Below are 16,866 nucleotides of genomic sequence, written 5' to 3' on the forward strand. Positions count from 1 at the left end.
AAGGAGCCACGGCCCAGCTGCTCGAGGTGAGCATGACTCGTCCTAAGCATGGATGAAAGCACACAGCCTGGAATAATCTACGAAGGAGTTGAGAGTGCAGCAGCACAAGGCAGTAAGCATTGTCGCCAGAGCACTGGCTTTGGGGACAAAGTGTGTCAGTTTGAATCTCAGCTCCAAGGACCCTCAGCTGTGTGATCTTAGCTGGGTCCCTCCACCTCTCTGAGCCAGCTTTCTCATCCATAAAATGTAGCTAATACTACCCACTTCAAAAGAGGAGAAGTAAGAATGATACACAGGATACCAAAAAGCCTGGCACAATGCCTAGCACACAGTAGACACTCCTTAGAATTAACATGGACCCATTAGTATAGACTCTTACCATTTACGTAAAATAAGTACAATAAAAGTTTTATCTTTGTTGTCTCTGAGTTAAGGACAGAAACTCAAGTCTCCATAGCAAAGAACTAGGAATTTACCTACTCCGCCCCAGTCCCCTGGCCCCACATAAGCAAGCCCTCACCCAGAGATGGATGTAGCACGCTCAGGGCCTCTGTTCCCCCAGCATCCTGCATCTGCCTCTATTACGTGAGTCATCATCTAATATACAATCATCCTTTCCTTGTGTCCCTCAACTATACCGTGAGGGCCTGGTAGACATACGGTATATTGTTCACATTTGCATCCTTAGATCTCAGTAACTGCTTGCAAAACCGAACTTTTTTTTAAAAAAAAGATTTATTGATTTGAAAGGCAGAGTGACAGAGAAAGAGAAGGAGAGAAGAAGCAGGTAGGGGGAGACAGAGGGAGAGAGAACATTCCACCCACCGTTTGTTCCCCCGATGTCTGCAAAGGCCAAGGCTAGGTGAAGCCAAAGGCAGGAGCCAGGAGCTCCATCCTGGTCTCCCACATGGCAGGCAGGAACCTAAGCACCTGGGCCATCATCTGCTACCTTCTCAGGCACATCAGCAGGAAACTGATCAGAAGCAAAACAGCGGCCGGCAACGTGGTACAGTGGTTAAAACCACCGCCTGCAGTGCTGGCATCCCATATGGGCGCCAGTTCAAGTCCCAGTTGCTCCACTTCCAATCCAGCTCTCTGCTGTGGCCTGGGAAAGCAGTAGAAGATGACTCAAGTCCTTGGGCCCCTGCATCCATGTGGGAGACCCAGAAGAAGCTCCTGGCTTTGGATTGGTACAGCTCCAGCTGTTGCAGCCATCTGGGGAGTGAACCAGCAGACAGAAGATCTCTCTGTCTCTGTCTCTGTCTCTCTCTGTCTCTCTCTCTCTCTCTCTCTGCCTCTGCCTCTCTGTAACTCTGCCTTTCAAATAAAAAAATAAATAAATATTTTTTAAAAAGCAGCAAAACAGCCAGGACTTGAACACGAGATGAAGTTTCTCAAGCAGCAGCCTATTGTGCCACAAAACTGAATTTTTAAAAATTTCACTTCAGATTTTAACAAAACAATGCCTAACACTTCCATAAAAATGCATTAAAAACTGTCTGAAAAGGGTAACAGAATCAAAGTGTCCCAAGTCTCCAAAATCATAGAGCACTTGAACCTAAATATAGCTCAGCATGATCACCAATGGGGCTTATTGTTTTTAGCTTGAGAGAGAGGTGACAAACAAGAAAGCAAGTGAGGGGCAGGAGACTAAAAATCTAATCACCATGAGACAGCCTGGATAGTCTACGTGCAGCCTAATCTATAACTTCCTTAGGACTCAGCAAAAGTGATTGATGTTGAAGTTCATGACCCATCTGAGGAAATTCCAACCTCTGCAGACTCTGTCTAGCTGTCTTAACTCTGCATGACCTAGGGACACTAGGATAAGAATCTTAGAAAGCTTTGCTCCCAAAGCAGGTGTCATGAAAAGCATGTCTAAGATACCCAATAAATGGGCTGACTCCTGGATATCTGCTCCTCATTTCACCTAAATATACAGTTAGGCAGAACATGCTACCAGCATATACTACAACCCCAGAGCTTAGCACAGGAGCCTCTCAAATAGTGGTTGATCGGAACTACGGGGTATTGTGAACACTTCAATGAATCAAGGTTTTACTGCCTGTTCACGGAGACAGCTGTCCTTTCATCTGTAAATACAGACATTCATACTAAAGGCGGGAGTGGGGGAGGATGCTAGACAAACAGCAGCGCTTCATACATAGAAATCGTGGCAGGCAAACACCATGACCTTGGATTATAATACTCATCACTGGTAAAAACAAATATATGGCTTTTGAGAGTCAAGGCCAATCAAGGTATTTTCCAATTGGATATTCATGATGGTCAAAGTCATAAATCATTAGCTTCTAATCAATACCCAGTTCAGCATTAGGTCATTAGTACTCATTACAGTGAAGGATGGTAACTATAACCCTAAGAAGTCACTCGGGATATTTTAAAGATTCTCTGTATACCATCTGTATCAATGAAACCAAAAGCTCTGGTCTAGCAGCTCCTCTAATTCTTGTTCACGGTCTGTCACCTAAACCCAGAGAGGAGCTCTGAATTCAAATATCACAGCTCCTTTGGGCCTAATGCTGCTATTTGACAGCAATCAAAATAAACCTATGGGGTGGAGTCTATGTGTGAGCACTCAAAAGAGTACTTGGCAAGAGATCAATTTAAACAACTAATCCAAACTCCAAATAGGTGCTTAATAAAAATGCAAAACCAGTCTTTGGCCTTCAAGTCCCCAGTTTCATTCCATCTAGATACTGTTAGATTCCCAAGAATTTCTATGGCTGTCATAAATAGTTAAGGCACCCCTAGCAGCTCTGATTCTGTTGGAAAGAAGGAAGAGTATGGTCTTCAGAATCACACTGATTGATTCATTCATTCATTCAGGGTAGGGGGGGTCCTTGGACGGAGCCCAAAAGCTGATAATCAAAACTGCAAAGGCATCTGTCCCTAAAGTCCTCATCTGAGATTTGAACTGGCACTAATTGACTTAGCCTAGCATGTGCAAAACATTCTTGCCCTAGCAGTGCAATGACATGCACACAAGGTGACGAGCACCAACGTATTGATTAATTAAGTGACTTTTCAAAAGACCTCCCCAGAAGGAATCAGGGAATTTTAACATCCTGGGCATCTATGCCCTTGCCAGCCCTGGCCAGTGGCTGCCCTGCCAAATGGGAGGAGGGGGAGAGAAACTGGTCACCCAGAAAGACAAATGACTTACCCAAGGTCACACAACAGCAGGCCATGCATAGACAGAAGGCGGATTCCTACATGTTGTCTGAATTTCCTGTGCTTAAAGGATGCCCAAATGGTGACAGAAAATAAGCTGCTTCCAAGGCTAACTCTTTCCCCTTCTCTCTTCAGTCCCTCTTCTCTCCAATCCTCTTGTTCATCCTGTTTCCATCCCTCTCTTCTCTGTCCTCCTCCAACTCTCCCACTCTCTCCAACCCTGCTGGAATGCTTCCTGAGTGACAGTGCTGTGAGCAGAGGGAGGGAGGCCTCTCTCTCTCTCTCTCTCTCTGTTTATCCTGGCCTTGTAAACCTTTCTAATAACTCATGGAGATGGCATGGTGATGGGCTGGCAGGCAACTGCCGAGTTTGGGCAACTCACAATGCAAGAAGATAATCACACTAATAAGAGGCTGCACCAGGCACTCAGGCCTTACCCGCTGAAGGAAGGGCACACAAAGACAGAAGGCAAAGATGGGAGTGCTGATGTGATGTGTGGATGTGTGGGAGAAGCAGAGGATGCACAAAGCTTCAAAGTCACACACCTAAGGTCCCTTCCCAGCAGGCCTTTGTCCTTAGCTAAAGCACAGCGTGGTGCTCATTCGCCAGTCTGGCCACAGTCCCCTCCCCCAAGGAATGCCTCCCCTGACTGCTTCACCTTGCAAAAATCCCGCTTTGGTTTGAGATCTTGGCCTATATGTGAATTCCTCAAGGAAGCTTTTCTTGATGCTTTCCACAGCCCCTGGTCCCTCACCCTTCTGCACTGTGCTCCTCCCAGGCCAGAAAGGGATGATCAGACTGACAGCCGGTTTTGATGGGACTTCATCCACTTTTTATTTTGAAATAACTTCAAACTTCCAGAAATCACAGGAACCCTCCAGGGGATGCCCATCTAACTTCGACCATTCTCATCATCTTGCTTTTCTGTCCTGAAACATTTCAGAGCAAGGTACACAGACTGTACCCTTTGACCATCACACTTACTGAGTGCTTCTAAAGGACAAGGGTATTGTCTTCCATGGTACAATCAGCACAATTCAGAAAATTGAACGTTGATCCAATTCCAATATTCCAATTTTGTGGATTAACACAAAAATGTCATCCTAAGCATTTCACTGCACTGCACAGGATGCAGTCCGGGATCCCACACTGCATTCACATCTCTTTAGTTTTCTTTATTTGCAGCTGTCTCAAAAACTGACATTTTGGGGACAGAATAATTTTTTCTCTGCTTTTTTTCTAGAATGTGCTACAATTTGTGTTTGTCTGAGACTCCCCATGATTAGTTTCAGGCTTTTTTCACCCCAGATTGGAACACGTCAGTGGTGCTCTGTTCTCCCCCAGAGTGGCACCTCAGGATGAACATGCTATCTGTCAGTCTCTCGCCAGAGACGTGATTTTGATTACCTGGTGTCAGGATGCAGACTGGAGACCTCCTTTAAGGGTTGCTGCACCTCCCCTTGGAACTGGAAAGCAACGGTGCAGATATCCCACCTCTGCTCAAGCTTCTTCCTCTGAATTTCAGCCTCCGCTGAAGATTTCTGCCTTAATCCTCATCATGATGGATGGTTGCAACTCCCTCTATATTCACCATCATCTGTGTTCTCCTGTGTAGCTAGCCCCGTCTTCTCTACTGAAGCATCTATTTCTTGCTGATCAACTTCTTGCCAGGATGAATTGCAGATTTCCATTTTCTTCAGGGGTTGCAATCCAGATCACCCTCAGTTTATTTCAGTGCTCTCACTGTTCTAGATTACATTGCTCTTTGGAGTCCTGGAGGGCAGAACTGGTACTTATGGGGATTCTGACTCAATGGAAGAGCAGCTGTTAGGTCTAGATGCTTGTACCTTCCCCAAATTCATGAAGGACTCCTAACTTCAGTATGATGGCATTTGGTGGTGGGGCTTGTCGAAGGTGACCAAATACGGAGGTAAGCCTTTGTGAATGAGATTGGCCCTTTAGAGATCACTTGTCCCTTCTGCCAGGGGAGGGCACAGTGAGAAAACAGCCACTGGGGCTGGTGCCTTGGTGTCACGGGTAAAGCTTCCCTACCCACGACACCAACATCCCATATGGGCACTGGTTCACGTCCCTGCTGCTCCACTTCTGATTCAGGTCCCTGATATGGCCTGGGAAAAGCAGCGGAAGATGGACCAAGTACTTGGGTCCCTGCACCCAAGTGGGTAACCCAGAAGCAGCTCCTGGCTTCTGCCTGGCCCAGCCCCAGCCATTGCAGCCATTTGGGTAGTGAACCAGTGGATGGAAAATCTCTCTGTCTCTCTCTCTCTCTGTGTGTAACTCTGACTTTCAAATAAATAATTCTTTTAAAAAAGAAAAGAGCTCTCTATGAACAAGGAAAAAGATCCTCACTAGACAGTCAATCTGCTGGTACCTTGATCTTGGACTTCCCAGCCTCTTGAACTATAAGAGATCAATTTCAATTGTTTATAAGCCACTTACTCTATGCTGTTTCACTACAGCATAACAGATGCAGACAGAGCTTTGAAGAATTCCAACTCTCCATCATTAGGATGAGCTCTGGGGAGCTGCCCACCACAGGAAGTCATTAATAAAGGCCGCTCACTGCTTCTGATGGAAGTTCATGCACCAGGTTAAGGCTTTTAAAGGTCCTTTCTAATCCTGAAAATTGTGGGTTCCAGAAGGGGGAAAGCATGGAGGGTGCTGAAAACTGAGGACCCAGGTCCCTTCTTGGACACAACAGGGTGGAGACTCACTTATCCCTACTCCTCCTAACATCACTGCATGCCAGGTACCCTTCCAAATGCCATGAACTCAGAAAGGAAAACAACTTGGACCAGGTCTAGAGAAGACCCAGGCTTAAGATGGCAGCCAGCGCAACGATGGCAGAGGGTCCCCCCAGCTCTGCCCAGGGGTCTAAGAGAGGAAAGTATGAGTAGGCGCTCACCAGTGCCTTTCTTTGGAAAGGCCAAGTGCTACCACTATAATTCCATCCAGCACAGATGGACGGGGCAGTTATTTGGGGAAATTTGTGTGGACATACAGGCAGATATACAGACATGCAAACAAACTGATAAGAATTCTACTACTATAATTTTAATGATTCGTGACTACTTTAAAATTGACTTTCTATGAGTGAAGTTGAACATATGTTTATTTGATTATTGTGTATAGCCCTGGCCTGTTTTCCTATTAGACTATGATATTTTTACTTTTTATTTGTTTAACTCTACAGCCAATTAGCCTTTTAGGATAATGTGAATTAAAAATATGTTATCTCCAATGAAAAATTAAGATACAGACATACATATATCTGTAAACACATACATACGAGTATGTGTATATTCAATGCTTGAACATATCCAACACATATACAAGTATGTCTCCTTACATCTTCTTTTCAAGGGTCTATGTATGGGGGAAGGCAGGGATTTCTGAAGTAAACAATAGTCAAATAATCAATAGTTCAGCACCCCAGTCAGAAAATGCTGCCCCTCCTCCCTCACCAGCAGAGTTACATTTGCAGGATGTGCGAAGGTTAGGGGCTCTGAACTGGCTGAAAGAAGTCACCTGGGAGACTTTTGGTTTCTGTTCTGCACATATAGAGCAGAGACTGAGAGTCCTGGCATGCCACAGACAGGGGTCACATGCTGATGTCTGGTCTCACTCCCGGGGTGCTGGTCTGCGGGATTCTCTCCTGGGTGCTGAGGGCAAGCCACTTGGTGGCCCACGGTGTGCCCTGCATTGCTGGAAGTAACTTGAGCCTGTTTGGGTCCTGTGTGGGGAGGCTGACCTCAGTCACGGAGATGCAGGGAAGCATCTTCCTGGGCAGGGATGCTAAGTGTGCTGGCTGACACTTGGAGCGCTGTGGTTAGTAAACTCACAACACGCATGCTACCAGGCATATTCTGAGCCCAGGGCAGACATGACTAATCCACCATGGCATACTCTGATATTGACAGCAAGATCCCATCACCTTTCTGTGTGTGCCTCACCAGGCAGTTTCTATTAAATGCTATCCAGGAACACATCGTAGTCTGAGAACATATGTCATGACTGACACTTACCACTTTAATCTGCCTTAAGGTCAGACAAAACTACTATTGTTGCCCCATTTTAAAGGTGGGGAAACAGAGGCAATAGAGGTGAAGTGATTCTCAGGTCCCAAAATAGGGAGGAATGGAACTGGGATGAGATCAAGTTCTCGCACTATGATCCATTTACCACTTTCTCTCTTGTTGTCTGTGCTGAAGGCTAGCAAGTTTCCCATCAGAAACACCCTGTACAGGGGCTGGCTCTGTGATGTGGTGTGTTAATCTGCTGTGTGCGGTGCCAGCATCCCATATGGGTGCCAGTTTGAGTCCCAGCTGCTCATTTCTGATTTAGCTCCCTGCTGATGTACCTGGGAAAGCAGTGGAAGATAACCACAGTGCTTGGGCCCCTGCACCCACATACAGGACCCAGAAGAAGCTTCTGGCTTCGACCTGACCCAGCCCTGGCTGTTGCAGCCATTTGGGGAGTGAACCAGCAGGTGGAAGATCTCTCTCTTCTCTTCTCTTTCTATAACTTTGACTTTCAAATAGACAAAATAAAAAAAGAAATACTCTGTATTGTCCCAAGACACAATTGATGTAGGCCACACACCCAATTTGACCCTGGGCCTCAAAACCCATGTACAAGTTGCATTTTCCAAGAAAACTGTCAAGAAAAGGTGAACTCCTCTTCCAAGGCTGGAGACTTGCACATTCATCTTTTTATTCCCATCAAGGGCACAATGCTGGCATACAGTTGGTGCTCAATAAATGGTCACTGAACTCGTGGGGAGGCAGAGTCATGCAGTAGGCCCAGCATCTCTGGATGGAGAAGTGAAATAAAGACACAAAGCAAAGAACTGAAGGCTTGGATGCAGCTTTCCCCTGTTCAGGCGTCTACAGACTTCATCTGCGGTACTGGCCTACCGAGCCTACTAGCCTACTTCAGAAGGATGATGAAGAAATCAAGGGACGAAAATCTCTAAAGAGTTTCAGTGTAGCTGTTTTGGCAGAGGTTAAGATAGCACTTGGGACACCTGTATCCCATATCAGAGCACCTGGGATCGAGTACTGCCTCTGCTTCCAATCCAGCTTCCTGCTAACGCACCTAGGAAGAAAGAGGTGATGGCTCCAGTACTTGGGTTCCTGCAGCCTGCATGGAAGACACAAGTTGAGTTCTGGGTGCCTGGTTGTTGCAGGCACTGAGGGAGAAAACTAATTGATGGAAAATCTCTCTGACTTCAAATAAAATTAAAATAAATAAAAAATGTAAAGAGCTTGGTACAAGGGATGACAATGACTGGGTAGGGCTAGAAGAGGAGAGTAGCAAACAGACTTCCAGGTGACTGCAGTGACGTCTACACCCCGGCATTCATGCCCATGGCCTGCTTCTAACCCACAGACTGTGGCCAAGGTGGCCACCTTGCTGGCAGACTTCCTCTAGGAGTATTCTCCCCTGCTGGGTGGCCACATTGAGAGAAGCACATGGCAAGGACCTGAAACAGCTTCAAGGAGGTGAGGGTGGTCTCCAGCTGACAGCCAGAGAGACACCAGCATCCAGTGTTCCATAATCGCAAGGAACAGATTCTGCCAACACCCAAGTGTAAAAGCAAATTTCTCACCAGCCACGTCCTTAAATGAGAATGCAGCCCCGATTGGCACCTTGAGGGCAGAGCACCCTAGTACTTAGTCTTGGCTAGGCAATTGCCTAGACTCCCAGTGCACAGATATTGTGAGATGACAGACAGATGGTCTATAACTTACAATGGTGCAACTTTTTTATTTACTTAATAATGAGTTTATTGGGGAATTAAATACTTTTTTAAAAGATATTATTTATGTATTTGAAAGGCAGAGTGACAGAGTGAGAGAGGGAGATATACAAAGAGAGATAGAGAGAAATATGCCATCTGCTGGCTCCCTCCCCAAATGGCTACAACAGCTGAGGCTGGGCTAGGCTGAAGCCAGGAGTCTGGACAGCCATCCAGGTGTCCCAAGTGGGTGGCATGGGCCCAGGTACTTGGGCCATCATTGGCTGCCTTCCCCATCTGCATTAGCAGGGAGCTGGACTGGAAGCGGAGCAGCTGAGACTCGAATTGGCACTTTGGTACAGGATGCTGGTGCTATGCAAAAGGTGGCTTAACCCACTGCATCACAAGGCTGGCTGCAAATGCATTTTTGACTCATGATATTTTTGGCTTAAAATAGTTAACCAGGATGTAACCTCATCATATACCGAAGAGCATGTGTATGTTGTTTTAAGCGGCTATGTCTGAAAATCCGTTATACGACCACAGAAAGCTGACGCAGCGAAGGGAGGGAGAAGGAGAGAAAGAGAAGAGGACTGATGGTGCCAGTGGCAAGAAATCTTTCTGAGTGGCTGTGGCGGCCCAAACGCTTCAGCCCAGGCCCACCTGTCTGCCCCTTCAGGTATGCTGCCCACGCTGTGAGCAGAGCTGCGGCCACAAAAGGCTGCCTCTCACTCCCAAGGACAGGCAGCTTGTCCACAGTAACACAGGCCTCCCACTGCGCCTGCCCACTTGGCGTGAGCTGGCTGCCAAGGCTGCCAGCGACAACAATCAGCCTAATGCCGTCTAATTGACCTCCCGCCTCCTCCTCAGTCGGCTGGGAGCTCTCAGGCACCACCAGTGGGGCTGTTGCCCTCAGGCTCCAGGCAAAGCCCCGGCCAGCCTCCACCCGCCTGCCTCCACCGGAGCAACCCTCCCCATGCCGAACTCCACCGCTCCGGGTCCCTTCCCCTGGACTTCCAACCAGAACCAACCAGCCCTCTCCGGAGGTTTAGCCTTTGATTTCTCAGACCCAGTTAGAGCGGGCAGGACTGAAACAGCTCTACGTTGCTTTCTAAAATACGTTTTGAAATAGATCCAGAGTAAAACCCAGAAAAAGTCCCATTGAGGGTGAGGAAGACAGGAGGAGGCAAAAAGGGGGCAGGGTGTCCCTCCTCAAACCAGCAGCACTTCCCTCTTGGGTGGGCACTCGTTTCTGCTAGGATGATAGAGATTGCTCTGTGCATGATCTCAATGGGAAAAGCAAGCTGGACCCCACACAAACCGCGGCAAAAGACGGAGTCCACTTGTCAACACAGGAGACAAAGCGCTGCCTTGCTCTCGGCGATTTCAGCATTCCACTGCCCTGGCCCCACTGTATCGTAACCCGCCCTCCGGCAAGAGCCCACTCTTACCTACAACCTGGATGATCTGGGCCAGGAGGACGCCATCCGTCACATCTTGCTGGAGATCCTTGATGAGACGCTTGTGGCCGGATTTGGCCAGATAATGATTGGCCCAGTCCGTGTAGATCTGCAAACAAGCAAACAGGCAACTTCAGGAACCGAGTCGGAGCGCATCTCAGCGTAGGAGGCAGCTGCTGCGGCGGCCGGGGCTTCGGGGCAGCAGCCACTGTGGCGCAGGAGAGCTTGGGGGCCAGCCGGCACCATTCAAATGCAGGGCACTGTGCCGATCCTGCATTCAGCTCACCATCGCCTGGCTTTCTGCTATTGAGAGTGCCGCCGTCCCGGCCCAGGGAAAAGCTAAAGAAAGCTTCAAAACACTCAGAAGCCTGAATGGGACAGGGGACACGGAACTAAACAGTCTGCTCCGGACGGCTCCAAACACATGCAAAGCTCCCCCCGCCCCTTCCCAACTTTTTCTCTTTATTGAGAAGACGTATGGGGAGGTTACCACCCGACAGGTGTGTTTTAACGGGCCATTTCAGGATAAGCAAGCCTACTGAGTTAACTCGGTTCTCAGGAGCCCGAGCCCCTTGTAAAGATGCCAAGTATGAAAATGTAGAGCCCCAGCCCCGCCCCCCCCCCATGACTCTTGTGCTGGTGGAGTTATTCACAGCCTCACCAGCATCTCAAATGTAATAGGTTTAATTTCAAAGCCAGGCATCACTGACACCATTGGGATGCTCTGTGAACAAGACCCAGGCAATTCTGGCATCATTCAATGACAACATGGGGATGTGTAGCACCCCACACGGCAAAGGCTGGGTGCCCCAGGGAAGGAGAAGAAGAGAGCCCCTCAGGATCCTCCTCCTCGGTCACAGAACCCCCAGAGCAAAAGTCTTCCCTTACAAAACAGGCAACAAGTGCCCGGAAACAACTCTCCCCAGCTGCCCAAGCCCAGAACAAACAAAACCAAGCAAAACACCTGCCCATGGACGTGGAGGGCTAAGTTCCAAGTGTGAATTTGTGAGTTGCCAGGAGGCTGTGTTTGTCGACACGTGGGCGCTTGTGTGTCAGTGCCTCTTTTCTCCAGCGATGTCAACAAATGACTGCTCAAAAAGGGAACTGTCCCCTCAACCGTTAGAGGCAAGAGGTCCATGTGTGAATCCACGCAAGGACGCCACCAAGCTGATGGAGGCAGCAACCCCACCTCCCAGAATCCACGTGGCGCACACAGCAACAGACGCCCTCTCCCTCCTGTTCATGCTCAGCATAAGCTCACACCATGAGGGACTGCCCCTCAAGGTGCCTGGAATGGGACAAGAGCAGCAAAGCCAGGGCCCCCACAGCAGCCCAGTTATGCTACTCCAAGTCCCAAGCAGACACAGGAAGAGCTGCACAGCACAGCTAATCAAGAGGTGGGAGGGACAGCTCCGTCCACTCCCTCGAGGTCTCTGTCTTCCACTGCAGACACTCACAGGCAAACCACCCACACTAGTGTTCTAGTTCACACCTCAGCTCCAAGTACCCAATTCTTCAACCCACTCCCAAGTAGTCAAAGACCAAATCTCTAGGAAAGCAAGAGCCCGTTCAATTTTCTAAGTGCAGAGAAAGCGCAGGAAGTGGAATGTCATCTTGACAATTCCCGTGGCTAACCCGAAATGTAAACTATCTTTAAATTGTGGAGAGACAGAGGAGGAGAAAGGAGAAGAAGCACTAAAAGGAACAGAGGCAAAGCTGGATTCAAATCCAGTTCTGCAGGCCCCACAAGGTAGGGGTTTGGGTCTGGTTCATTCAAAGTCATTTTCCAAAGTATCTACAACAGCAAGAGGCACATTAGAACTTCTCAATATACATCAGCGGCTCACTAGGCTAATCCTCCGCCTGTGGCATCGGCACCCCAGGTTCTAGCCCCGGTTGGGGCATTGGAGTCTATCCCAGTTGCTCCTCTTCCAGTCCAGCTCTCTGCTGTGGCCCGGGAAGGCAGTGGAGGATGGCCCAAGTGCTTGGGCCCTGCACCCACATGGGAGATCAGGAGGAAGCACCTGGCTCCTGGCTTCGGATCGGCGCTGTGTGCCGGCCGCAGCACACCGGCCGTAGTGGCCATTTGAGGGGTGAACCAACGGAAAAAGGAAGACCTTTCTCTCTGTCTCTCTTTCTCACTGTCTAACTCTGCCTGTCAAAAAATTTTTTTAAAAATATACATCAGTGGACAAATGGATAGATGACCTCAGGTGAGCTACTTACCCCTCCGAGGTGAAGGTTTTTGCAGTGAGGGCAGGCACAGCAGGATAGGTCACAGCTTGGAACACCTGTGTCCCTTACTGGGATGCCTGGTTCAAGACCTGGCTACCTTCCAATCCAGCTTCCTGCCACAGCAGCTAGGAGGCAGCAGGTGATGGCCCAAGTACTTGGATTCCAGCTGCCCTCATGGGAGACTGGGATGGAGTTTGTGGCTCCTGGCCCTGGGGCCCTGGCTGCTGTGGGCATTTGGGGAGTGAACCAGCGGATGCTTGATCTCTCTCCTCCCCTCCTGTCACTCTGGCTTTCAAATAAATCAATCTTTTTTTTAAAGCAAATAAACATTTTTAAAAATTTTAAATTGCGAATGTGCACAATCCAGCAGAAACCCAGGTTAAGCAAACTTGGAGCCATGATGAGGCCATGCAGGTAGCAGGTGCACCAGGGAGAGCCTTCTAAGGCTCAGTGGTCAGACATGGCTGTGCCCAAGAAGGGAGCCTCTCTACTCCAAAGCAAAAACTCTTCTCTGCACATTAAACTACCTACTCACCACTGCCTAAGTCATCTTCTCCGAGCTCAGCTTTAACCTAACCGCCTGCCTGGAGCATAACCAGATACTTCCCCCTTCCCAGTGGATCGAAGGCTGAGCTTTCGCGCCTTGCCTACAGGCAGTCTGATCATCCGTGCACTCTTTGCAGAACAGATCCAATCTCTGCAGGGAGGCAGCATGAGTGCCAGCTAGGAACAGTCTTTGGAATCTGACCAAATCAAGTTGGCCCTTGGCAAGTTCATTTTTATTAATCTTTCTGTTCCTCGGTGTTATCCTCTATAAAAATGGGGATTATACCAAAAAGATTATAAGGCAGGGGCTGGCAAAGTTCCACTGACCACCTGTTTCAATAAACAAATTCCACTGGGATGCAGCCATATCCGCTCTCTCTCTGGCTGCTTTCACGCCACCAGATCAAAGTTCAGCAGTTGTGACAGAGACCTCTGGCCCACAAAACCTCAAATATTTGCAATCCAGCACTTCACAGAAAAAGTCTGCCAATGTGCATTATAAAGACTAAATGAGAGGCCGGCGCCGCGGCTCACTAGGCTAATCCTCCACCTAGCAGTGCTGGCACACAGGGTTCTAGTCCCGGTCAGGGCGCCGGATTCTGTCCTGGTTGCCCCTCTTCCAGGCCAGCTCTCTGCTATGGCCCGGGAGTACAGTGGAGGATGGCCCAAGTGATTGGGCCCTGCACCCCAAGGGAGACCAGGAGAAGCACCTGGCTCCTGCCTTCGGGTCAGCGCGGTGTGCCGGCCGTGGTGGCCATTGGAGGGTGAACCAACGGCAAAGGAAGACCTTTATCTCGGTCTCTCTCTCACTGTCCACTCTGCCTGTCAAAACAAAACAAAACAAAACAAAACAAAACAAAACAACAAAAGACTAAATGAGAGGGGCCAGTATTGTGGTGCAGCGGGTTAAGCTGCCACTTGCAACACTGGCATACCGTATTGGAGTCCCAGTTACTACAGGCTTCTGATCCAGCTCCCTGCTGACGTGCCTGGGAAGGCAGCAGAGGATAGACTAAGTGCTCAGGCCCCTGCCACCCACGTGGGAGCCCAGGATGGAGTTCCAGGCTCCTGGCATCGGCCTGGCCTAGCCCTGACTGTTGTGGCCATTTGAGGGGTGAACAAGTAGATGGAAGATCTCTCTCTCTCTCTCTCTCTCTCTCTGTTTCCCCCTCTGTCTCTGATTCTCCGCCTCTCAAAAAAATAAATCTTAAAAAAAAAACAACAACTAAATGAGGTAATATGCCTACACTTCCCCAGTGCGCAGCAGTAATGACAACCGTGCTCAGGAAAACTGGTCACACCTCGCACTTCTGAACTCACACCACTTCCTCTGCCTGAGTGCCCTACCCGGAGCCGCCCTGCCTGGCCCAGTTCCAGTGTACATCCCTCCACGTGGTCCCTCTTGGTGTCCTAATCAGAATCTTAGCTGCACACAATGCAGGGGCACAAGCAAAACCCACATGGGGGCACCACCTTCTTACTCCCACCAGCAGGTTTTGGCGGCAAGCATGTGGTGCTCACCTCTGCCCGCCTGGCAGTGCCTCAGAGGGGAGCTGGGACCCGGCGGGAGGCTGGTGATTGCTGGGTTAAGCTGAAGAGAGACAAGCAAGGGCGGATCTGGGGGGACTGACTGCACTTGAGACTTCCTTAAGGGGGCTCTCAGCAGATCCTCAGACCAGAATCTCTTTATTGATTGAAGGGAGGAGGGAGGAGGGAGCAGGGAAAATAAATCACTACATAGCTCAAGCTCGTTAATCAAGACCCGTTAACAAGGATCATTAATTATCTGGGGCTTCCCTGCCCCTCCCTCTCCCCAGCTCTGAACTTGTGGAAGAAGTGAAATCACAACCAAACACCAAGATTTATTATCTTCAGGACCAGTTTTCACTGGCCACATGAAGCATGGACACAAGTTCAAGTGCAGGCTATGAAAACCATTCTTCTCACAGCGACCTTCACCATTGTCAGACTCTACCAGGCTCAGCGAATGCGTGTAAGTGGGGTCATGTGTCTGAAAGATTTTTTTTTTATTTATTTTTCTTTTCTTTTTTTTTTTTTTTTTTTTTTTTTGGACAGGTAGAGTGGACAGTGAGAGAGAGAGACAGAGAGAAAGGTCTTCCTTTTTGCCGTTGGTTCACCCTCCAATGGCCGCCACAGCCAGTGCACTGCAGCCAGAGTACCGCGCTGATCCAAAGGCAGGAGCCAGGTGTTTATCCTGGTCTCCCATGGGGTGCAGGGCCCAAGCACTTGGGCCATCCTCCACTGCACTCCCGGGCCATAGCAGAGAGCTGACCTGGAAGGGGGCAACCAGGACAGAATCCGGTGCCCCAACCGGGACTAGAACCCGTTGTGCCAGCACCATAGGTGGAGGATTAGCCTATTGAGCCACGGTGCCGGCCTTAATTTATTTTTCATTTTTAAAATTTTTTTTTGGACAGGCAGAGTTAGACAGTGAGGGAGAGAGACAGAGAGAAAGGTCTTCCTTCTGTTGGTTCACCCCCCAAATGGCTGCTACAGCCGGCGGGATGCGCCGATCTGAAGCCAGAAGCCAGGTGCTTCCTCCTGGTCTCCCATGCAGGTGCAGGGCCCAAGGACCTGGGCCATCCTCCACTGCTTTCCCGGGCCACAGCAGAGAGCTGGACTGGAAGAGGAGCAACCAGGACAGAATCCGGCGCCCCAACCAGGACTAGAACCCCGGGTGCCGGCGCTGCAGGCGGAGGATTAGCTTAGTGAGCCATGGTGCCGTCCTGTCTGAAAGATTTTAAGCAAGGGCTAAAGCACATAGGATTTCCTTGTCCATGCCTCGTTCTCCACAGGCTCTCACTCCCCCAGATTAGAGAGACTGGAGGCCCCTGGTTGCTTTTTCCCAGGGGGCTCACCAGTCTTTGGGCACTGTGGGTCTCAGGCCAGTACCTGGGTACTTTCTGCACAAACTGGCAAGACAAAGAAGCGACCCCACATCATGACATCACTCCCAGGAGAAAGCTGTAGGAACATTTCTCCCCCGTGCCTGAGATGGAGTCCACTGATGCAGGCACCTTCCCTGCTCCAACCACTGCTTCAGGCTCAGGGCACCGCTCATCCCACCCCTTCCAACTGGGGCCTCTGTGTTCCGGAATCGCTCTGAGAGCAAGAAGGGGGCTGCTGTCAGAGACTTGAAAAGATAAAAGGGGGAAGGAAGGAAGGCAGAGACAGCTGAACAGCGAATGCATTTCCATTTGCTTTATTGCCCCTGACAGAATTTCAAGGAGTGTGTCATTTGTTTGCTTAAAACTCCACATCATTCTATATCAAACAGGCTGAAAGCCAAAAGGGACACTTTTGACAGATCAGGTGAAGTAAAGAGTCTGATTATTAGCTGTAATAACAGAAATGGATAATAACTGCACTGTGTTAAACCAACAGGGATCATCATGCTTGGAATCCCCGTGGAAGGGGAGGGGAGGAGCACTCTCAGTAAGGAACCCAAGAAGAATTCCCAAAAACACTGCACCTGAAGTGCCTGGGGCAAGTGCACTGGAAACCCCAGGCTGGTCGGCGAGGCAGTCTGAGAGATCCGGAAGGCAGACGGACGACGGCATCAGGAGGCAGCTCCAGGAGCAAGAGAGCAAAATGCATCCCCCGGAAGGCAGCACCAGCATGGAAAGGAAAGATTCACCCAAACCCGGC

General features: G+C 49.3%; 1 protein-coding gene across 11 annotated transcripts in view; it reads right to left on the reverse strand.

The window, feature by feature from the left end:
• Positions 1 to 16,866, reverse strand: part of NAV2 (neuron navigator 2) — a 757,965-nt gene that overhangs the window by 277,012 nt on the left and 464,087 nt on the right. For all 11 annotated transcript variants that reach the window (XM_051824899.2, XM_002708951.5, XM_008268740.4 and 8 more), the window contains one exon: positions 10,408 to 10,525. In XM_051824899.2, coding sequence (XP_051680859.2) covers positions 10,408 to 10,525 — 118 coding nt within the window. The remainder of the gene's footprint in view (positions 1 to 10,407; positions 10,526 to 16,866) is intronic.

Source organism: Oryctolagus cuniculus, chromosome 1 (genome assembly GCF_964237555.1).
Source record: "Oryctolagus cuniculus chromosome 1, mOryCun1.1, whole genome shotgun sequence".
Lineage (NCBI taxonomy): Eukaryota > Metazoa > Chordata > Mammalia > Lagomorpha > Leporidae > Oryctolagus > Oryctolagus cuniculus.